General features: G+C 46.5%; 1 protein-coding gene across 1 annotated transcript in view; it reads left to right on the top strand.

Moving 5' to 3' along the window:
* The window catches only part of Galnt18 (polypeptide N-acetylgalactosaminyltransferase 18), a 310,894-nt gene that overhangs the window by 271,149 nt on the left and 15,247 nt on the right, over positions 1-24,498 (top strand). Inside the window, exon 9 of the mRNA XM_021193520.2 lies at positions 1,925-2,020. Coding sequence (XP_021049179.1) covers positions 1,925-2,020 — 96 coding nt within the window. The remainder of the gene's footprint in view (positions 1-1,924; positions 2,021-24,498) is intronic.

Here is a 24,498-nt window from a genome sequence, read left to right as displayed (position 1 = left end):
CACTAAACCACAGTCCCAGCCTATGGGCTCTTCTGAGATCTAGACATGATTCATTTGGAAGGCTCCTGGCACACCCGTGCATTCATCACAGCTAGTTTTCCCGAATGGCTTTCAGGGAGGTTACAGCAGTAATAGAAGAAGCTAACAATTACTGCGGCTGGCTACCAGGCCCTATGCTAAGCCCTCGCAGATATTATTTCATTTAATCTTCATAACATCCCTGAGAGGCAGGCACTGTTATTATCCTTAATTCCAAGGGAAGAAAAGAGACAGGGCCAGTTACTTTGTTCAAGACCATTCTGCCAGAGTCAGTACTGCACCCCAGCCCGACTCTCCTGCTCCACTGCTCCCACAGACCACCCACTTAATAGAGGAGGAATGACACAGAGCAAGGAAAGAATGTATCAAATGATACCCATCTGTCACCCAGAAGCCATGGCTTGGGACCTAGGGAAAGCCAAGCCTAACAGGGTGTGTGAGTCTCTTTGATCTAGCACCTAGCAGGTCGTGATAACAGATCACAGATTTAGATCCTATACCCTTCTCTTCACAGACCAAGAGACAAATTCAAAGAGTATTTCCATATTCTTCTCCCACAAAGCTATACCTAGCAGTGGACACAAGGCACATGACAGAGCACTGGCCACTTGTCTAGAGCATCAGGATTCCACAAGCCCAGCCTCTGCCCAGTTCTGGCCTCTACCTGAACAGTGAATCAGCCACAGTTCACTGCTTTAGTGTCCCTGGATTCTTCTCTCCAGTCCCATTCTAAAAGATGAGGGTGAGGGGTGCTTTGGGTTGAAAGAAGGGAAACCCAATTAAACTAGCCCAAGGTGAGCATGCGGGAAGATGCTATCAAATTCTTATGAGCCTGGAAACTGGCCATATGTGTGAGCTCAGAAGCTATGAAAACCCAAGCAGGGGCAGGTGGCCTCTCTTATTTCTGATTCTATCTGCCCTGTGTCTCCTTTCTGGTCACATCTGAGTTCCTCAGTTTACACACATCCAGAAAATCCTCCACACGTAGTCTTATTTACCCATAATTCCAGTGGTCACTACCCACACACCACATCTCAGGAGATCTGGGCTTTTTTAGATCCAGGATAAAAGAACTGTCGTATCTTCACATTCCAGAAAGGTATGGGAAGAAAGAGAATAATTCATTCGTTATAGAGCGTGGGTTGGTACCTCATGGTCTACCCTGTTATGAATAGTGAAAAGGGCCTTGTGACCTGCAGGCCATCCTTTCCGAGGACTCAGTATGGACTTAGGTCATGCAGGCCATTGAATATGGATTCTCAAACCCAGATGTGTTCTGCTGATTCATGAGACTGGGTCCATACACTTGCAAGTGAGGGTAAAAGATTTTTCTGTCTTCTGCTTCTACCAGACCCCGCTCTCTCTTCTTCCCTCACCAAACTCTACTCTGGAGAGTCCTCAGCAACTGGACTAACCTTGGGAGCTGGCCAAGCTCCTGGTGGATCTGTAGGAGCCACAGAACACTGGGCTCCAGAGGACATCCCTGTATTGAAAACAAACAACAAATGTTATCTACTTTCCCCAACTCTCAAGAGCCAAGGCTGAGCGGGGCTTGTCCCCTTGTTCCCCTCCTGGAGCAGTGAGAGCAGGGACCCCCTAGTGTTTCTCACTATGTACTTCTTCTATTTACTTAGGTGATCCTAGCTCTGGAAAGGCAGCTTCCAGTCTAATGAGTGTCATGAGTTCTCATGGAGTGTGAGCCTATCCTCAGCCATACCTTTATACAAATAAATAGCAGGGCCTGCTGACTCCATAGTGTTTAGTGACCTTGGATTGATGAGGAAGGTAAGTCCCTCTGAGGGCTACACCTGTCTCTACTAAATTAATGCATGTGCTTTCTCTCTTCTTTCCCCTCCGGTTTGGCCATATTTCCTCTGATGTTCAGCTGCAGAATTCCCTGAAGACTGATTTATGTCTTGATCAGGGCCCAGATACAGAGAACGTCCCCATCGTGTACATATGCCATGGGATGACACCCCAGGTGAGTGTCTTCAGGAGACCCCTGTGTCATGAGTCATGTGAGTGTTGGGTATGGAGAGGCAGAGCTGGGTTCTGCCGTGGTGTCCCTGGGCTCAGAAATTTCTGGCATTCATCATGAAGTGTTTCTATGAGTCAAAGAGCCAAGTTATACCTTCCTTGCCCAGACAGAAGCTGGAAAAGTGTGTTTTAGAGGTCAGCATCCTATGGAAGGAGGATGGAGAAGGAGGAGATTCATTTTACAGAGAAACCTCTGCCTTCTTTCAAAAAGCTGTGTTGAGCTATATAGCTCTGGTATACAGAAGGAGCTGTAGAGCATCCTGCCAGCAGGAGAGTCCTTCTTTAGCAGAATGGACTTCAATGGTTCCCCTAAGCTTCTTAATATGCCTGAATTCCATGGAGTGCCATGTCACAGTCTACAGGCCATGAGTCTCCTTTCTAGTTCTAATACAGGTTTCTGATGGAGAACAAAGGGCAGCCACCAGGAAATGAGCTGTCCTTTAAAGTTCTCCATTCATGGTCTAGGCTTTAGAGATGCAAAATTATGTTAAAACTTGGGCAATGGAGCTGGTCTACAGAATAAAATACAATAGGCAGCCACTGGTCAATGTTGCCCTGGCATGAGGAGTGTCCAGATGAACAATGTTGCCAGAGTTGAACTCCAGAAGAGAACAGTGACTGAAAAGGTGCTTTCATAATCAGTTTGTAGAAGTGTGCTTCTGTGTGTAAGTTGTTACCTACCTAAGCACACAACTGAAGACTGCCACATGACCCTGTGTATAAATGATGAAATTTTCCAGTGATTGTTCACTGTGGTCCTAATACCTTATCTTTTTGCTGGGCCAACCATGTTGCTGTGACATCACTAGGTGGTTAGTCTTTGAGCAGCCTTGGATAATTTACATATTGCTGAGACAACATCAGCAATTTAAGGAGGAGAAGGGTTGTTTTGGCTTATAGTCCCAGGACACAGCTCATCACGGCAGGGAAGGCGTGGTGGCAGGAACAGGAGGTTGACAGCTCACATTGTGTCTGCAGTCAGGAAGCAGAAGCAAACATGAAGTATGGCGGGCTATAAAACCTCAAAGCCCATCCCCAGTGACTTTCTCCCTCCAGTATATCTTCAGCCCCTAAAGTTTCCAGAACCTTCTCACTTAGCACCATTAGCCAAGGGTCAAGGGTTCAAACCCCTAAGCCTCTGAAGGTCATTTCACATTCAAATTGTACCACTGTCTTTATGCTAACAAATGTCCTATCAAGGCATAGTATATGCACAGAAGATAGATAAACTGTACGTGTACAGATCATTGCATTTCCATGAAGTGAGCATGATCATATTAACCAGAACCTGGAGCAGAAAATACCTTCCTTTGTTTGTTTGTTTGTTTGTTTGTTTGTTTGTTTGTTTGTTTCGAGACAGGGTTTCTCTGTGTAGCCCTGGCTGTCCTGGAACTCACTTTGCAGACCAGGCTGGACTCGAACTCAGAAATCTGCCTGCCTCTGCCTCCCAAGTACTAGGAATAAAGGCGTGCACTACCACTGCCTGGCCTTTTTGTTTGTTTGTTTGGTTTTTTTTTTTTTTTAGATTTTATTTTATATATATGACGATATATATGATGAGTACACTGTAGCTATCTTCAGACACACCAGAAGAGGGCATCGGATCCCATTACAGATGGTTGTAAGCCACCATGTGGTTGCTGGGAATTGAACTCAGGACCTCTAGAAGAGCAGTCAGTCAGTCAGTGCTCTTAACTGCTGAGCCATTTCTCCAGCCTGAAAATACCTTCTTGTGTTGGCCTCCATATCTGTTGAGTTATAGTCATGGATCTTGTAAGCTGCTCATTTGTTTATCTATATCCTACTCTGAGTTATGAATCTGCTATGAAGTACTATGGTGGTTTAAAGAAGAGTGGGCCCCACAGAAATGTGCCCCACAGGCTCATGTATTTGAATGCTTAGTCACCAGGGGATGGCACTGTTTGAAAGGATTAAAAGGATTAGCAGGCGTGGCCTTGTTGGAGAAAGTGTGTTACTGGGAGTGACCTTTGAAGTTTCGGAAGCCTACCCCAAACCCAGAGTCTCTCTTCCTGCCTATGGATCAGGGTGTAGCTCTCAGCTACTGTTCCAGCACCTGCCTGCATGCTACTATGCTCCCCTCCATGATGATAATGGACTACACTCTGAACTATAAGCAAACCTCCAGTTAAATGCTTTCTCTTTTAATAGTTGTCTTGGTCATAGTGCTTCTTCAGAGCAACAGAACAGTGACTAAGACAAGTACTGTAAGTCCTACTGCATCGATCATACTTGCTCATGTCTTTTGACTTGTATGTATACTAATTTCTTTTACTTACACTTAGGAATAGAATTGTTGAATCATAGGGTTGGCGTATGTTTCCATTAATGAATATTACTTGTTATAATCTGTTCGTGTAACCCAAACAACCACAGACTGGGCAGTTTAGGCAACAGAAATGCATTTCTTACAGCTCTGAAGGCCAGGGTGTTCAAGGTCTAGATGCTAACAAATTAGGCATCTGGAAGTGGCTCATTTCCTAGCTCTCAGCTGGCCTCTCTCCTGCACTCATAGGGTAAGGAGGAAAGGGACCTTCAGAGAAAGGTGCTGGAGTCTGGTATCATAAGAACACTAATCATACAGGACAGGGGATCTGCCCTTATGACCTCACTTAATGTGATGAATTGGAGAAGGCTAAGCCCATCCCTGATGAAAATTGTAAGAAGACTCTGTCTGAAAGAAATGATAGGATATGGATCATGATGCAGAGGCCAGGGGTGTGATTTGTCATCTCAGCAGAAGCCAAGGATGGAGATGGAATGGAACTGGGAGAGACACAGAGAAGTGAGAGGGAAGGAAGGGTGGCTATCAGACCCTTGCACTCTGAGGTACTGGGGCACAGAGAGATTTGCCCATCAACTGTTCTTCAGGGAAAGGGCATGGTGATGATAGATGCTAGAAGGAACACCATGATCATCACAGACACCACTGCTACCACAGGTGCAGAGAGCAAGGTGGATATCATCCCCAGTCAAAGACCACGAGTACTGACTCCTGGAGCATCATTGGCAAGTTGCTATAGCAATGAAAATACAGAAGATTCAGAAAAGGTCAACGAAATGAACATCAGGCAGACTGGGTCCTACTCTTGGTCTTCCAGTTTATCTTTAACTTTTTATGCTCCCTAAATGTGTTATATCCCATTATGGAGGGTATGACTTTATGCTAACATGTATGAAATATAATTAGACAGTTCGGTGGACTCCTACCTCAGTGTGTAACACAGTTGCCATCCTAGTCAATCTGTCGTCCCTGAGGGCTTCCCATTTGCCCTCTCAGTCAGCATTGCTACTCATGGGTAGTGACAGCTCTGATCTCTCCCCAATTGACTAGCTACATCTGGATCTATCTGCCCATCTGTATATGATGAAACTAGACCAGGCCATCTCTAGACCCAGCTCTATCAGCTATGACAGTCTGCTCCTCTGGAGTTCATTTGTTTTGAGAGGCACTTGACTGGGAGTTGGGAGGCTATGCTGTGCTTGCCAGGGATTGTGGGAGCTGCCTTCACAGATCAACTCCTTTATGTGCTTGTGTACCTGAGTTCTGTAGGAAGTACCAGGCCTGATGTCATCTCCTACCAGGTACATGCATTCAGGGTCCAAGAAGCCTTGAATAAGGCTTGGGTCCTAGGTTACCAGAAAAGGAAGATACATGGACTCTGTTATGGCAGGAATTGGTTGATGACAGACCTGAGAGGGCCAGAGACTACAGCTTATCTTGGAAGTGGGCTGTGTTGTGTCCCTGGCCTGAGTTTCTGTATCCACCCAGCATGAACACAGGAACACAAGGACATGAAGTGAGTGATGGATGATGTGTCAAGAATTCTGGCTTCCAGGATTTTCCCCAAAGCATCCCTCAGCCCTCAAAAGTATCAAGGCTTAAGAAAGGACTGTGCTTTCTAGGAAAGTATGGATTGACTCAGGTCCCAGGGGTCAACTGTATCCCACAGACCTTGTCTAACCACATTTTTGATGATATTGTCCCTTCTTCTGGCAGTTCTCAGCAAGATCTTTTACAGAACAGGGAGAACCCAGAGATGGTCACACATGTACAGATGGATTGCCACATGTCTCCATGTGAGCTGCATACTCACTACCACAGAGAATAACAATTACCCTCACATTGCTGTCTACTATATGTAGATAAGTCCAAGGTGACAGTCTTTCTGATCTCCGCTGTGAAGCTTCACACATCCTTCCAAGAGAACCACAACCAATAGGCAGCCTGAAAATGCTGACAGGAAACATATGATGTAATAGAGACTCAACGGGCAAAGGCACTGGTCACCAAGGCCGATGACGCCAGTTCAATCCTTGAGACCCACCATAGTAGAAAGAGAGAATTCATTCTGGAATGTTGTCTTCTGGTCTTCACTTTCACACTAAGGCACACACACATAAATAAATGTAGTAATTTTTTAAAACACTTGAGAGCTAGAGAGACGGCTCAGCAGTTAAAAGCTTTACAGAGGACCCAGTTCATTTCCTAGCATCTATATCAGATGGCACATCATTACCTATAACTACAGCTCCAGGTGATCCCTTCTGGCCTCCACGTGTGCTCCCATGTACAAAGAGACACACGATTATAAGATAAAAATAACTGGGAGGAGGGATAGGAGAGATGGCTTAGTGGTTAACAGTAAACTGAGAATAAGTCTTTGGAGAGAGGAGTGATGGTTCCATAGTAAACAGCACTTGTTGCCCTTCCAGAGTACCTGGGGTACTCCCCAGAATCTATTTTGGGTAGCACACAACAACCTATAAGTTTCAAGAAGTCCAGTTTCCTCTTCAGGACTTCACAGATACCCACATGCACATAAACATAAGATAAAAATCAATCCTTCTTTAACATATTTCTGGGTTCACTCACTAACCAGGTGCCTTGGATAAATGTTGCACCTCAATTTTATTACCCATAAAATAGCGATTATAGCATCACTTACCTTGTAGGTTTACTACAAGGATTACAGAATGAGTGTTCATAAAGCATTTAGACAATGCAGGCTTTCCGCGATTGTTACCTGTTCTACGTAAGCAGCTATTATTACAAGGCTTGAGGTAGTGGTGGTTAGTCTTAAGAGAGAGTTGAAGTTTCCCTCCAAAATATAAGAATACATGCTTGTCTGAGAGCAAGGGGCTCTCCCAGCCACTGACTGGCTCAGGTGACAATGGCATCTTCATCATCTCTGCCCCAAGCCTTGTTGGTAGGCTTCAGGGGTACTATGACACCTAAACTTAGAGATCTCTAACATTTCTCCCATTCTAACTCTGTGACTTCCTTTGACTTTGAGACAGTCTTAGGATGTAGCTCCAGCTGGCCTCAAACTCAAGATCCTCTTTTCTCCACTAGTCTTAGGATTATAGCCCTGTTCTTTTACAGGCTCTGCTACTTGATCAATTACCAGGTGTGTGTTTCTTTTTAGGTCACCTTCTTGAATGCTTCTGATCCTGGGGGACCACAGACAGGGCCTTCATGATGTTGGTTTTAAATCTTCACCTGCTTACCATTGAAGGGGAAAGCTTGTTCTCTCTCAATGTTATCTAAGTGGCTTCATTTGATTTTCATGACTTGGTTTCAGCCAGCCACAGCCACACATTGTAGAGGAAGAGTGAGCCCCAATGGGTGGACCCATTCTTGCTAACCCAAGAAGATGGTTAAATAAATTCTAAGTGCGTCTGAAAATGTATCTGTAGGCATTTTCTAAGAAGCAGTGTCAGAATAGGATGGACAGGTCCGACACAAAGTGGTTAATACCATACAGAGAAATGCAATTAGAGCCTTCAGTGTGACCTTTCCTACCAAGGCATAAAACCAGGGTATTGGTGTGTAACTCTGTAGTGTTGAGAGTTAATCAAAAGGTAAAGAGTGCAGACAAAGGCAGATACAATACTATTAGAAAATTGCATGCTATTAGCAGGCCTGTTAAATAATGTCCCAGTATGATATCAAAAGGACATCTATGTTATTTCTAGGTCTTAGGTAATTGTCATTTTTTAAAATTACATGTATTTACTAGCATACCCAAGGTGTGTGTGTGTGTGTGTGTGTGTGTGTGTGTGTGTGTGTGTGTACACGGGCGTTGTGCACAAGCTAGAAACAGAGAGCAACTGTTTCTAGGAGTCACATATGTCCTTCCACTATGTGGGTCCTAAGGAATCTGACTCAGGATGCCAGGCTTGGTGGCAAAGCACTTTTACTCAAAGCACTTTTACCTACTGAGCCCTACATACCCCTTCTAAAGTTTGCTGAAGGTCAAATGGCCTTCAGACCGTCTGTGATTTGCTGACCCTTGTAAGCTGACAACCTGACAGTGCGGTCTTCCTTTCAGTCCTCCCAGCTTCTCTTACCCAGTGCCACAAACCAAAAAGCATATAAGAGAGAGTGTGTTAACGCCCAGTTCTGGAGAAGTCCAAGGTCAATGTGCAATCAGGGTATGCTCCTTCAGAAAGGTGCCAGGGAGGGATGTGTCCCAGGCCTCTCCCCTGGGAGCTTCTTGGGATGCTTTCAACATAGCTGTGACTCTCAATGCCAACTTCACCTCACACAGACCCTCATGGATTTGGGGTAGGAGCCTGCTCTATTCCAGTGTGACTTCACCCAAGATTAACTAATGCTATCTTCAATGACCCTGATTCTAAATATGGCCCCATTTCCCGGAAATGGAAGATAGAACTTGACATGCAAGTTTTAGGGGTGCACAACTCCATCCATCAACCTCCCCTTCCCCTCATAAAGATAGGCATGTAACTGGGGGTCTTTCACTTCCTTGACTAGCACCGGACACAACTTCCTTTTCTAGCTCATTGTCCGGGCTGAGTCACATGGTTCCGTCTCACGGCAGAGATGGGAAAGTGTAGGTTTCTGGGTACCCAGAAGGACTTAATCTCCATCACAACAATTTAGATCATTTCTGAGTCTGTTTTATGTCTGAGAAATAAGACAAAGAGTATCTTTCTTGGGCATGAGCTGACTTGCTCAATGGCATCACCGGTTACCAGCAAGCAAGGGCGAGGAAGGAGGCCAGTACTTTGACCTTTGGCCTCCTCTTTTCTTCACTTTCATGTTCAGTTTTTCTTATTTTTAATTCACTCACTCTTCAAACATTAGATAGGCCAGTTGTGGCGGTGCATGTCGGTAGGATTTGCTGAAGGAGGCCAAGGCAGGCGGATTATGAGTTCGAGGCCAGCCTGGGCTACACAAACATTAGACAGGCTGTCTTTCATGAAGTTAATCATGTTTCCAAAAGTTTTATTTTCCCTTGAAGGAGAAATACATTTGGCATAGTGATAGGAATGTTTGCAGAGTGACTTACAGTGGATGCCAGGAGCCTCCAGAGACACTAGGGACCAAGAGACAGCTGTGCTCGGGGAAACTGGTCCACAGCTAGGCTGTGGACATCACTCTGATGGAGTTGTGACACTCCCAGGTCTTCAGGAAGGCCCCGAGCAGGCGAAATCATAATGTAAGCTAATCAAATTAGCGAGGTGAAGTTTCTGGGAAGGATGCTAATTGGTTAATGAGTAAATGTAACCATTTTATTTAAATTAGCAGCAAATTTTAAGCAATCTTCAAAATAACTGAGAATATTAGCCCTAATTAGTGTAACAGCCTGGAAAATTTCTTCTAACGGGAAAAATACAATAATGGGGTCTCTCCACAGACTCCATCCAATTAATCAGTCATTCACTCACTCACTCATTCATTCACATACCCATTCACTGAACATGCATTGAACTTGGTGCCAGGAACTAGAAAGAGAAAGGCCATTTGCCCGAGGGCACAGCCTGGAAGAGGAAGACAGGCACAGATAATTAGCTTCCTCGGTGAAACCCCAAACACATCATTACTTCACAGAGAGTATGTGCGGTCTGAAAGAACAAAGAAGACTATGAAGATTTTTTTCATCTGTTCTTCCAGAGTATTTTAGACCACAGAGAGTGCGTCAAGATAAAGGGCGTCTCCTCTGGGAAGGTACGTTCTTGGTGGTAGAAGAAAGGTGGAAGGGATTTTAATTCCTCCGAAAGTCTGTGAAGTTCTGAGGTTTCCACGTCGGTGCTTCAGGGCAAGCTTTGACTCAGGGTATAAAGAACAGAATTGAGCTGAGAGAATTCTGTTCTAACCTGAAGAAGAATTTCATGTCAGGTCAGGGAGTGTGCTGAGCAAGAGTTAAGCCAGGCCCAGAAGAGGAAACGGACTTTGTTGCATTGCTCTTTTGTCCTTAGCTCTTTACTTTTAATTTTGATTGATTGATGATTGATTGATTGATTGATGTGCATTGTGGATTGAACCCGAGGCCTTGCATGGATCAGGCAAATGCCCTGTCAGTGAGCTATATCCACTCATGCCCTCTTTTTTTATTTTTAGGAATTGTTACTTTGATGATCAATGAGTTGGTTGGTTGATTGGTTGGTTGGTTGGTTGGTAGATAGATGGACAGGAAATGTAAAATACTGCTTATTTCATTGTTTATGTAGAACTATCTAAAAGTTTCCATTTGCCAATGAGTCACAATGACACTCTCACCCCTTCCTTATTTTGACAATGTTTCCTGAATGACAGATAGATAGATAGATAGATAGATAGATAGATAGATAGATAGATAGGAAAATGGAAAACATTTCTTATCTCATCATTGACTGACAACTTTCTAGAAGCTTCCATTTGCCAATAGGTCACAATGATATGCTCACCCCTTCCCAGTGGCTTTGGGGACATTAAAAGCACCTCATAGATGTGCTTGCATCTCCAGACCTTTCATGTAACATCCCAGAGACACTTGCAAAAGTTTTGTTTTGTGTGCCAGGAATGAAAATGGCTTTGCACTTGTCAGTGACCTTTGGCAGATGTCTCTACTTCTCCATGACTTTTATCTATAAATAAACAGAATGTTAGGCAGAGTGGCTACACAGTTTGTAGATTTTCCCTGTGTCTCTTTCCTGTCATAAGAGTGTGCCCTCCCTGACTCCTGGTCAGTGGGCACCAGCTGATGCCTGGCAGTTCAGGGTCACACAGGGCTATGCTTTGGGGAAGCCTCAAATGGCCTGCTAGATTTGATTGCTGTGGCTTGAATGTTAATGTCACCCATAGGCTCACATGTTTGAACACTTGTTTCCCAGCTGGTAGCACTATTTTGGAAGCTTGTAGAATATTTAAAAGTTAGAGCTTCACTGGAGGGAGTGGACCTTTGGGTTTTATAGCCCAGCTCCACTTCCTGTACACTCTCATCTTCCTGACTGTGTGTACAATGTGACCAACCACTTCATCCTCCAGTCACCATGCCTTCCCTGATGTGATAAACTTTATCCCTTAGACTGTGAGCCAAAAATAACCCTTTCCCCTTCCCCTTCCCCTTCCCCCTCCCCTCTTCCTCATCATAGCAAGAGGAAAAAAATGATGATCCCAGCTGAACTGATCTCTGCTAGATTCAGTAACTCACCTAAAGAGAATTGTCTACACCTCACAACGGTCCGAAGGGCCACCATTCAGGCAGAATTTTGAGCAAGTAAAGCCTTAGGACTGTCACACAGGCTGACCCAAAATGGCCCTAGGATGGACCACTCTCCCACAACCTCTAGTAATCATTCTTCAATGTCTTCCCACAGAACCATGTCCTTGATGGGGAGTAGTTGTTTGAGGGGCGGTCCCAGCTCCAGAGGACCCTGGGAAGTGGCTGATACACAGAACAGTAGGTCGCAGGATCAGGCAGGGCTGGACCCTAATCCCAAGTCTGCCCACCTCACGGGATGTCTGGGGCAAATGAGTTGATGTTGCCGAAACCCCATTATGTTCTCATTTGTGAATACAGGACTGTGATGTTCACGTCCCTTTCTGAAGCTCCTGGGACAGGGATCGCCTCCCATACCTTTGCAGCCCTCAAAAGTGTCCATGGAGACCAGGTGCCTCGCCTGTCTTGCGTAGGACCTAGAGTCCAGCAGCACACACTCTTGCTCTCTGGTTTTCAGAGAGGCAGAACACATGAGTTTCCTGATTCATCCACCCTGTCGTCTCACTCCTTGCTTGATGCCTACTGAAAGGAAGGAGGCTAACCTTAAAGCCCCCACCCCAGCCCCTTCCTCCACTCCACCCCCACTCCACTCTGCCATTCACAGTGAATTACAGCTCTGCTGTATCCCCATATGGGTCAAAATGCAAAGAGGTCCCCAAGCCTTTCAGGAGGCTGTAAGTCCTAGAACTTCATGACAGTGCTTAGTCACACCCAGAGGCAACCTGTCCAGACTGGGAAGATGAGATCTGGCTATGGTACCGCTTATTGATGCATTCTTCTCTGTCTGGCTGCTCCCAGAGACACAGGTGACACACAGGCTTCTCTTTCTGTCACAGTCAACCACCCGGTTGCCTGAGGTTGCCCCTGAGCTCCGTCCCGCCTGGGTCTGGTTCCTCCTCAGTGGGTGAGAAGAGTGTCCAGCTGCCCCTCCCTCTGCCCCCTGCTTTAAAATGTACATCACCTATAATTCTCTCTGATGATTCCTCATGGAAGTAGAGGCCCCAGGTGGGATGCTGTGTGCTGGGAAACAGGGGGTCACAGGGAGCAGTGGGCTGTCGGAGACTCCCAGGTGTGAGGCCATGGTGTCAAGGCCTCCTTCCACACAGCATGATGGTGAACTCTGAGCTCTTCCTGCAGCTCCAGTGCTAAAAAAGGAGCTGCCTGATTTCTTATTCACTCCACATATGTTCTTCATTTCATGTCCAAACTCCGCAATTAGAGTCATCAACAGCGAGTTTTGCATGACTTTTATTAAACTCCCACAGACTGGGAACAGGCTGTCATTAGCAGTGCCATACTGCCCAGTGTTCCGGTTCCTAAGCAGAGAGCCGCTGTTTCTGGCCCCCTGCCCACATCTCATTGCGGAGCTTCGCTTCCCAGATGACTCTGGCCATGGGGACAATGTGGGAATTCAGTGACAGAGGGGCTGGCTTTGGATTCTAATCTGGCTGTGTGCACTCAGGCAAGTCACCTCACCTCTCTGAGCCTTAGGTTCTTGGTCTGTAAAATGGGCATGAGAATTGAACACTAAATAGATAAACTATCAACCCTGTTCAAGTTCTCTTGTTCAAGTCATAACCACCTTTCAGTGCATGTTTTCAACATTTAAAGATAATTATAAAAATGACAATAGTGTGTATGCTCCCTCACTGTGCATTCTTTGCAGGTACCTTTTAAAACACTTTTCTTGGCTAGGCTAACATCCCCAGCAGCCCTTGGAAGTGGATGCTTCTCGTACCCTGTTCTTACCAGGTAGAAATGGGGGCTCATGGTGATTATGTAAACCATTCCAGGTAGCAGAGCCTAGCCTGTCACCCAGATTGCCTGCTGTAGAGCCCAAGCTCAGAGCAGACTCCATGCTGGCTTCCAGCTTTCTGACATGTGGGGACCCTGCTCTCAGGGAGACGCTTAGGTAGAGATAGGACGACCTCTGTCTCCCATTTGGGGCAGAAAATGGGGAGAAACCTCCATAGTTTTACTGGGCATGCTGATGCCCTCTGTACCCAAGGTAGGCCCTCAGCAAGTGGGCATCTTAATGCATTGCTGGCATCTGGCCCATGCCACTGACATATTGAGTGGAGTAGTTTGCCATTAGACAGGATCACCACCCCAGGGTCCCGATCACCAGCAGGATCCAGATGCCACCAAAGCATCTTCATGCATTTTTAGGGCTCCCTTCAGTTGAGAATCAAAGAAAGAAAGAGTCAAAGTCAGTAGGCTCTGTGCTTTAGAAAGGGCTGGTAACGCTGAGCACGGATACCTGAATGGTGCCTGTATCACGGAAGCTTAAGGAGATGCTTAAGCCATTTTATGAAAGTTCCTAAGGAAGTGTGCTGAGACGATATGATGGGTGTAAATGAATTCTACAATCTGATTTTCCCAGCTAACTGCATTGTCACACTGCCTTTGTCCCAGGTGCTTTTGCTAAAGCCTACTGGCTGCTGCGGGCGAACCCTGGAAGGGCAGCTCTTTGCTGGAGCCCTCAAGGGCAGTGCTGTGTTAATATGCTGGGAATTTAAGTAGAGCTGGCCCTTCTAAATCAATCACCAGGACAGCTTTATATTTTTCCTTTGCTCAAAAAAAAATACACTATTCAGTGCAGTTACATGTGTGGGAGTAAGGTTGGCTTGGGTGAAGGACGCCGAAAAGGAAAATTTCATAACATTTTCACTGCAGGAAAAGGGACTCACCACTCTTAGTTTTTACAGAACTGGCAGCAGAAAATATCAGTGTCTATGTATTATCTCTGCGATCCCCAGAATGGCCTAAGCTGTTCAGAAGTTGCTCAGTTTTATTTGGCCAGGGCATTAAAGATGCTTAACAAGTGTGGGTTAAACAAAAGACTAAATGGGAGTTCAGTGAAATCTTTTTAAGGGGATGTTCACAAAGTGGAATGAGCCAATATTTGCCTTCTTGTCCCTTTGGGGGTTTTTCTATGATGGCAAGGTCCACCCTGGCACATAGAACCTAAGAGAGCTGCTCACAATGTGAATCCCAAACTTCATGATGTATACATAGTAGTAGAGCCCCTGGGAGGCCATGGCGATGATGCCTCTACTGTAGGAAGTGGATAAGAAGATGAGCTGATGAGTATGCCCCTTCTGCCAAGTATTTGCTCAGGAGAAATGAAGAGAGAAGGCTGGCCATCAAGGACTACAGGGTTTAGAAAGGTATGTGCTTGGGTTTGGGTTTGTTTCCAAGGCAAGCAATAAACAGGTATGCTTTGAGGCTAAGAGGAAGAAAAACCAGAGAAAGAGATCAGCATTCAGTTGAAGAGCAAAATAAACTAAGCCACATCCCAGGTTGGGAATGAGTGATGATAGGAGGGGATGCAATCCCAGGACAGGGGATGAGGCTGGTCCTGGACCACATGGGCTGCCTTGCCATGAGTGGGACATCTGTGGGAGAACAGAGAGCTCTGATGCTGCCCAAGTGCCCCAAGAGGATGCTAGTTAGAGTGGGGTGGGCTGTTTGAAGTTGAAGGTCATGTCTATGCTAGCCTTATTTGCATATGGCACACAACCTTTCTTATTATAAGGTTATGTGCTTAACAACCTAAGCTCTTAAAGCAGTGCTGTAACAAGAGCTAGAGCTTCCTTGTTTCTGGGGTGGTGAGCAGACAAATTTCAGTCTAGCTCACTCTATGTCCTGGGGGTAAATAGTCAGATCCTTGTCCTGAGGGGAGTCAGTTATCCACTGGGTTCTATGAAAAATGATGGTTGGAAGATCGGGAAGTAAGGATTATGGAGAAGGCATTGGGGAACAAGTCTGGATGAATGTTCAAGTTAAAGTTAAAGGATCTCTAGTATACTTTATTAATACATTAGTTGGATAAACTATTATGTTTGATTGTGTGTTATGTGTTAAGTGGTAGGTTTGATGATCAGCAGGTAATGGTGTGCAAGGTGAGAGGACATGGTAATTGTCCTCAGGGAACTTGGTCTCTAATAGGGAACAGTGGTACAATGGTGGCACTGTCACCTAGCACAGAGCACTAGTTACCCCTCTGCCAACTTCCCTATAACCACAGTTTGCCCTGTTTTCACAGACAGGTAAACAGAATGACAGCTGAATGCATTATCTGTATCACAAGCAGGTGGGAACAGGGGCTGGAGTCTAGGCAATGTGGATGTGGGCAGAGTCTGCTCCACCAGCCCTTTCCCCTCTTCACATTAGCTCAGTCCCCTTGGTGTATACTGCCAGAGTTCTCCACACTTTTTCTAAGTAACTTTTTCAATTTGGTAACTCTGTTTTTGCACAGTATTGTGGGGGAGGGAGCTTAACCACATGGCTGCCCATCAGCCAGGCTTGTCATGCCCCCCTGTCACACATGACCTCAGAATCTCCGTGGCTTACAGTAACCAACGTTTCTCGGCCATGCCACATGTCCATATCTTCTCTGACCTTCTCTTTCTACTGCAGCATTTTGCCAAAAGCAGCTGGAAAAAAAAAAAAACAAAGATGTTCTTCATCTATGAGTCATCAATCTTCCAAAAGCTGTCTAGAAGCCATCACTACCTTTATGGGCTCCAGGGACAGCATCCTCACTGTGGACTTACTGGCTCCAAAGTCAGTGTCCCGTATTTTAAGATTTGGTCACACCCCTCGTTTAGGGTCAGTTTCTATGGGCGGGTGAAATTGCTGAATTTCTAGCAGTCAGAGCTTGATTTATGGTTACTGTGGGTCAGCCACATCCATATGGGATGCCCAGGTTCCAGGGCAAAAATGGAGGAGCTAAAATGCTGGTCCCCAGGATAGTGGAGGTGGGAGAAGCAGTGGACTTGTAGAAGACCTAGTGAGAGTCCCCTAGGCATGGTAGAAAGGTTGTGAGTCCCCAGTCTTAGTATTTCTGTCTCCTGATCGTTGTTATCTAGCAAATAACAGAGTCCACAGCAGTGGGTCTGCCAGATCTTGGATTTAAACCTCCAATATTGAACTTAATAAATCTCTCTCATGTGAGTACTCCATATACATGATCTATGCACATTTACCCATATATATAAATACATACACACACACACACACACACACACACACACACACACACATATATATATATATATATATATATATATATATATATATATATATACATATATATACTATATATATGTATATACACATGTATATTACTCTATATAACATATAGAGAGAGAGATGGGGTGATGGGTCACATTATAGCTCTGAAATCTAATTGGATATGAGTGGTCAAAGCTAGATAAGAAGCCACATCTGACATATTTGATATTGGATATGTAACATTGGAGGAGGGATCAAGGGTACTCTGAGGAGGAGGGACCCTTTTGAGCACTCTGAGAGTCTAAGCTAATGACCCCAGCCCAGTGACAGTGCTTCAGGGTCACTTGGCCACTCTGCTGAGTTCACAGTGGGAAGCAGCAGCCAAGCTTCATGGTTGGCCCTCTCTGTTTGGTACCAAGTTCAAAGCTACCCGCTCTACTGTCCTCCCTGGTGCTCTGCACACATGCAACTGGCATTGTCTAGAGTCTGGACAGAACTTCAGGTGCTTCTTAAGTCACCTGCAGCCCAGCATTGCTTTTTAGGCACCATGCATATTTTTCACTAAAGATTCCAGAAAGTCCTTAGCTGTATTAGCAGAGCACAGTGTGAGGCCACCAGCCACTACCAGCATCCTGTCTTCAGGGTGACTCTTCTCATTTCCCTCCTCAGCACCCGATAGAATCCCATGCTGCACACTTCTGAGCCTTCAATCTGGGCAAATTATCCCACTCTAGACTGACTTCAGATCTCATCACTTACTGGCCTCCCTGGGCCGTCACTGTACTCTAACCAGTCCCCTGCTACAAGCCTGACCAGGAGAATATTCTAGACATCTTGCTACATGTGGCGAATCAGCTCAAGGGAGGAGGGACATGTCCAGCTCCTCTCTGCTTTGGGAGCCTGCCGTTTTAGAAGGGGGTTACCAAAGTTGAACAAGATCATCCATCATTACAAACCTCTTCCCATAAGACTTGGGGACTTGTGAGCTTAAAGTCACCTATTCACAGGAGAGATGAGTTAGGGGTGGGGGTGCCCGGTTAGAAGCCTTACACATGGCTGCCACTTACAGAGATAACACTGGGACCTGTACTTCCCTCTCTCCCCTGCCTGGACTTGGTGCTGAGGTTGGTGACACACCCCCAACTCCTGATTTATTGGCAGTGCACTGTGGCCCTGAGCACAGTAATGAACCTCTGTGTCAAGGGATTAATGACCAATAACCAAACCTTTAAATCAGTGCACCCTGTCTGCAGAGGCCTGTGGCTCATCCTTGGGTAAATAGGACAAAAAGCCCATTTCTAATACATTTTCTGGATGTCACAACACCGCTCTATAAATTGAGATTGAGTAAAGCAAGCCTCCAAGCCCTGCCTCCTCCCCCACCTCTGCCATTTCTCACTCCTTGACTGTGGCTTGCCCGAGTCACCTACAGTCAGACTCAGAAGGGTCCACAGGCATGAAGAGGACAGCATCCTCACTGTACTACCACATGCCCTCATGTGGCGACCCTAGTCACTGTCAGGGCCTTGATCTTGCACTGAAGACCCTGTGACCACACTTAGGGGTTTCCATATTTTCCTCTTCACCATACCACTCCTACATTTTGTGACTACACTCCCCAGTGTCTCCTTAAATACAGCTATTTTCTATCTTGGCTGCACACTAGAATCTTCTCTAACACTCCCTGAGTTAGGTACTTTTCTTGTCACTGTGACCAGACACTGAACCAGAAGACTCTTAAGCAAGGGAGGTTACGGGAACATAATTCCTGGTGGGGAGGAAGGCATGGCAGATTCATGGGGCGGGGGGAGGGGTAGCCTGGACTCTTTACCCTTTACACCCATGATAACTTGGGGGAACGGGAAACGGGAAGCAGGTAAGTGGGGCTGGACTGTTTCAAGTCCTACCTCCAGTGACCCACTTCCTCTAACAAGTCTCCAGCTCCTGAAATTTCCCAGACCTTCTAGAGCACCTTCCTCCAGCTGGGGACCAACTGTTCAAACATGTGTGCCTACAGGGAATGTTTCACATTCAAACCATGACAGTCCCCCAGGCCCAGCCCCACTCCCAAGTCAGTAGCTTATAGCTTTTAACTACACTCCCCAGATGACTGAGATGCTCAGCAAGGGTGGGGACCCTCAGCTTGATGGCATTTGAATCATAAGAATCCTCCATACACTCATACACTGCACAGTTGTCATCTGTCTGTGAGATGGTCCACCCACAGTTTGACCCTCCCCTCAGTTGCCTCATTTTGACTCTTGCTATCATGAGGCTCCCTGGTATGTGGTCCTCCCCACAGAGAGCTGGCTCCTCAACCTGTGTCTGGCTTCAGTAGTCTTCAGACTATCCCTTCTTGATATCCAAAGAAATAGCCTCAAGTCTTATGTACCCTAAGCCCTGTCATGCCAGGACCAGCCAAACACAGTTATTTTCTTCCCTGTGGTTCTAGAACATATTGCGGGGAGCATCTTACTGTGGTTTTCCCATTTTTCCATTTCACCCCCTCTCCAACCTCAGGCAGTTATCGGCCAAATATCACTAATAGCCTTCCATGCCAGAGGCTGCATGTCTCTGAGATACCTTATGTTTCAAGGGCACAGAATCCGTAGAGCAACAGTGTTGACAAAGAAACACTAATGGGGGTGGAGGGGACAAGGCTCCAATGTCTGTGTCCAGTGATAGGAAGAGATCCAGTACTAAAGCTGTGCCCAGAAAAGCATCTATGGCTTGTGATGGTCCGAATGAGAAGTGTTCCCCATACGCTTGTGCATTTGAACATTTGGTCCCCAGTCAGTGGCATTGTTTGGGCGAAGTTATGGAACCTTTCGGAAGTGGAGCCTTGCTGCAGGAAGCACATCACTAGGGGTGAGCTTTCAGGGTTTATAGATTTGTCTCCCTTTCCACTCTTCTCCCTACTTCCTGTGTGACAATAAAAATGTGACCAGCCAGCTTCCTGCTCTGGGCCTTCCTTCCCTGCCATTATGGACTCTATCCCTTTGGTACTATAAGATGTAATTAACCCTTTGTTTCCCTCCTTGCTGGTTGATCAGGGTGTCTTATCACAGCAGCAGAAACATGATATATATATCCTTAAGGATCTTCACCAGATTCCTGCTTTGTGTGGAGGATTCTAGAACTTCCATAGAAGCTACAGTGTGAAGTGTGAAAGTGTGGATGTGAGGGCTGGAAGACTTGCAGATTGGCCAAGGCCAAGGATGCCAGAGGTGGAAGGCCAGAAACAGGGGGAAAGCTAAGGAAGGTTTGCCTAGCCATGGTATCCGATGAGAGATGCTTTCTGCAAGGTAGCCCCAGCTAGCTTTGAACTCACAGAGGTCCACTGGCCTCTGCCTCCTGAGTGCTGAGACTACAGGAAGTCACCTCCAAACCTGGTTCAACTGTCAGTCTTTTTTTGTTTTTTTTTAAGTTCTTTGTAAACTTTTGTTCCAACAAAATATCTAATGACGCTGAATTATAAGGAAGAAAAAGATCTGCAAGACAGGTTTGGGGAAAGGCCCAGGCCCCAACCCATAGTGACCTCAGAAACCTTTCTGGTGCCCAGGACACAGTGGCAAATAGCTGGTAGGAACAGTTCTGACTGTGCTATTGGTGGTTTTGAAGGGAAGAGTTTGCAATGGCCCTCGGGAGCCAAGTTCTGCTGTGCCAGCCTCACCGAGAGATGGGCTGTGTAGAGACGGAGCCTTGGCTTCAACCCAGGACTGCCGAGGAGCAAGAGGACCCTGGGACTTCCAGCTGCAGAAGGGAGAAGCGGACCTTGAACTGTTAGGAATCTAACCAGGCAGTAAAGGGGATGGAGGCCTCCTTGAGACCTTGTTAGATTGTTTCCCCAAACTGCATGTAGCCTGTTTCCCTGACCCCAGAGATGGAAAGTCACCCTGAGCATGGAGAAGGGTCCTAGCAGAAGCCTTAATAAACCCACACAAAAAGAGGGATTTGTTTTCTTCTCCCCTCCCCCTTCCTATGCCCTTCATCTCCCCTGTGATAGTCCTGCCAGTCAGTGACCTTTGAAAGCTATGAAGGATGGATGCTGTGACCCATCCACACACCTACAGGATGAGAACTCTGGTGTGATGGTTTGTATGCGCTTGGCCCAGGGCATGGCACCATTAGGAGGTGTGACCTTGTTGGAGTAGGTGTGTCACTATGGGCATGGGCTTTAAGACCCTCATCCTAGTTGGCTGGGAACCAGTCTTCTCCTGTTTGCCCTTGGAACAAGATGTAGAACTCTCAGTTCCTCCCCCATCATGCCTGCCTGGATGCTGCCGTGCTCCCACCTTGATGATAATGGACTGAACCTCTGTAAGCCAGCCCCAGTTAAATGTTGGCCTTATAAGAGTTGCCTTGGTCATGGTGTCTGCTCACAGCAGTAAAATCCTAACTAAGACATCTGATATGAAGGTCCACATGCATCCTGTTGGGTATGGCCATGTCAGAGGTGAAGGACTCAAGCAAGGCCATCTTCCCACCTTGGGGGTTCATGGCCCAACCTTGGTCCTGTGGCCCTGAGGATAGCGATGTGTGGAGAGGGCTCCGTGGCCTCCATGGCTGTCTTCAGCTTAGCTGCTCAGCATCGCTCCTGGCTCTGGCCTGGAGAAGGTGACAGCACCACTTGTGTGAGACCGAGACCCAGATGGTTGTTCTTAGAGTTGCAGGTGATTTTTCTTTCCCCATCAAGCCCCAGAATAAAATGCCAGTCAGGTGTGCAGCCCTGCTGAGCTGTGCAGGGCTGAGCGGAGAAAGAATACAATCCATCATTACAGCTGGAGAGGAGCTGCGTGGCCAGGGTATCATTTCTATGCCCCTGGGGGGTTTGTGAAACATCCAGACAGGATAAGCGCCCGCCCCTGCCTCTGACAGTTGCCGGCAGGATGCTGCTGTCTCAGCACTGCTGGCCACTGTGTGCTATTGGTCTTTTAGTAAGGGGGCTCCAGTATGTAGTCTATGTCCTACAGAGGCTCCATAGGACCATGTGGAAGCCAGTCTCCTGGCACTCCCTGGCACCTTCCAGCCCACTCACTGGAGGTCGAGGGGATGCAGGAAACTAGATGAGGGATGTGAGTGGTCCTGGGCCTGGCTCAGAAGTCAGACTACAGTTTAAATCTTAGTTGCTAGTCACTGATGTGTGACTTTGGCTATATCATTTCGTTCCTCTCAAATAATTTAATTTTCCTCAGTCCTCCTTCATATGCTAAGTGGGCGATAATGGTAATACAGGAGGAAATTCAAAATCTGAAATGCCCTATGATCTAAAACTGTTTAAAAATTAATTAATTAATTAATTAATCATTTTATAGCCTGCTCACTGCCCCCTCTAGGTCACCCCCTCCCGCAATCCTTCCCCCATCCTCCATTCCCCTTCTCCTCTGAGTAGATGGGCCTCCCCTGGGGAATCCCCCCACCCTGGCACTTCAAGTCTCTGTGAAACTAGACCCATCCTCTCCCACTGAGACCAGACAAGGCAGCCCGGCTAGAAGAACATATTCCACAGACAGGCAACAGCTTTTGGGGACAGCCCCTGTTCTAGTTGTTCAGGACCCACATGAAGACCAAGCTGCACATCTGCTACATAAGTGTGGGGAGGCCTAGGTCTCCAGCCCATGTATGTCCTTTGGTTGGTGGTTTATTCTCTCAGAGACTGATCCAAAACTTTTTGAGTATTCACACAGAAAATCCCAAGCCGGGCCTTCTATGAGAGGTAGTTTCCTACAGAGTTGACTTTAGACAATGTAAATAAAGTATGTATGAGTCATAAACCTTGTGTTTAAACTTGGGTCCCATCTCCAAGATAATTCTTTATGAATGTATAGGCTGATGTTGTAAAAATCCTTTTAAAGCTCTGAAACTAGAAGCACTGTGTTCCCAATTGTGGATATGGGGTACTCAAACCCTGTGCCTGACCCATAGTCCTATTGGGGTTAAATGAGATAGGTGGTGTGAGCCCCTTCTGATCTGGGATAGTATAACCACAGGTATTTCCACTTGCTTATCAGCAGTCAAAACCAGGAACTCCTGACAAGGATACTCCTGAGATTTTGAACCAGGCAATTTAACTGTGCTAAGGGGTACTGTGTACTCTACCCCTGGGTTCCAGGAACCTCTCCTTCTCTAAGTCATAGCTAAAAAGTTTCTGTTCAGGAATCCCGAATGACCTCTGGTAAGCAGAACTATCCCCTTAACCCACATTGGAGACCACAGATCTAAATCACTTCTTGCTTCAACCTTCAAAGCCCCTCATTGCTCTGGAAGCATGGCCATGCTTGCTGGGCCTGTGGGCATTGAAAAGGGGTATCTTGCACAAAACCATTCCCTATTTTATGTTTCCAGGCCATTTATTGATTCAGTGTGCTACTGGCTGGGCTTCTGAGATGTCCAAAGGAAGACCAGAGGGAGCCTTCCTTGCCAAATCCATCTCTGTGATCCGCCTGCTTCCTGGTTCCACTGATTGTTGGCTTTTTAAATGACAAACAACTGTCTGTCCCTATTATGATCTTCTGAGACTCTGGAGCAATAATCAGCTCTGGTGACAGCTGTAGCAGCGAGTAAGTGCACACATACCTCTCAAAGCATCTCCCCAGGCACTTTAGAGCAGCTAAGTGGATAAAACTGATTTCAGCTATTGCCTGGGTGGCCAATTTGTGTCTGTGGACCCCGCCCTGGAGATGAGAGGCAGGCCCTGGTGACAGAAGGCAGGAAGGGAGAGAAGTGACTGGTCCCTAGCCGTCCTTCTTTTGCAGGATGCTTTCTCAATCTTCTGAGCCTAGATCCTGGTTTCCACCTAAACAGCTGTCTTACTCTCTGGAGAAAGCACAAGTTGACAGGCTGAGGCTGTGCACTTTTGCATGTTCAGCAAAGGCCTTGGGAGCTGATGACTTTTTGTTTCTGGCTCATAGGTAGAAGAGTTGAGCAAGCCAGAGAGGGGCAGGGGTAACCCATGTGCCATGTCAGTGGACTTAGTGACATTGCTTGTTCATTACTCTTTTGTTGCTGTGACAAAGAGGCTGGCAAGAAACGACTCAAGGAATGAAAATGAACTGTGGCTCACAGTATGAGGCTTGAGCCTGTTGGGGCACGGTCAGCATGACTGGGGAAACATGAAGCAACTGGTCCTCCTGCCCACAGTCAGGAAGCAGAGAGAGGGAAGCTGCTGCTCAGCTTGCTGTCTCTTTTTTATTCCCAGCCTGGGGTTCCAGGGTGAGTCTCCCTCCCCAGTTAAGTTTCCCTAGGACTTCATCTCACACATACACACACACACACACACACAGAGAGAGAGAGAGAGAGAGAGAGAGAGAGAGAGAGAGAGAGAGAGAGGAGAGAGAGAGAGAACACCCCTGGGTAATTCTCAATCCCATCCAGTTGACAGAGAAGATGGACCACCCTACCCAGTCTCCTAGATTTAGCTGTGCTTTGGCCACACCAGAACTACAGCTTCCTCACCTCTGTATACCCAGAACTCAACTTGAGGATTGCTTTCTTGTTTGAATCAATGGATAAATGTGATGCTGAACTGCACAACTGTTGAAGCTTCCTACCTGTGTCAAATTCTTCCTCAACGCCAATAAACTAGAATTCTCAACTGGTCCTCAGCTTCTCTTGATGCAGTCTAGAAACCCAGGCCACAGAGGGAACGTCCTTGGGCTCACACTGGAAACTCATATATCGACCATGGCTAGCTTGACAAAGTGTCCTTGTCTCTTATGTTCCGGTTACATCTTCATGTTGAGCTGGGAACGGCACCTTTTACTTAGAACTTTGGTCATTATCGTCCTTTGCCCTGAAATGAGAGCAATCAGTAAGGCTGGTGATTTTGATGTCTTCATCCCTGGATTTACTAAGCTGATGAGCTGTAAGATGA

The sequence above is a fragment of the Mus pahari genome, chromosome 1 (genome assembly GCF_900095145.1).
Source record: "Mus pahari chromosome 1, PAHARI_EIJ_v1.1, whole genome shotgun sequence".
Taxonomy (NCBI): domain Eukaryota; kingdom Metazoa; phylum Chordata; class Mammalia; order Rodentia; family Muridae; genus Mus; species Mus pahari.
The sequence above is the reverse complement of the archived record's forward strand: the minus strand, read 5'-3'. Positions and strand labels throughout refer to the sequence as shown.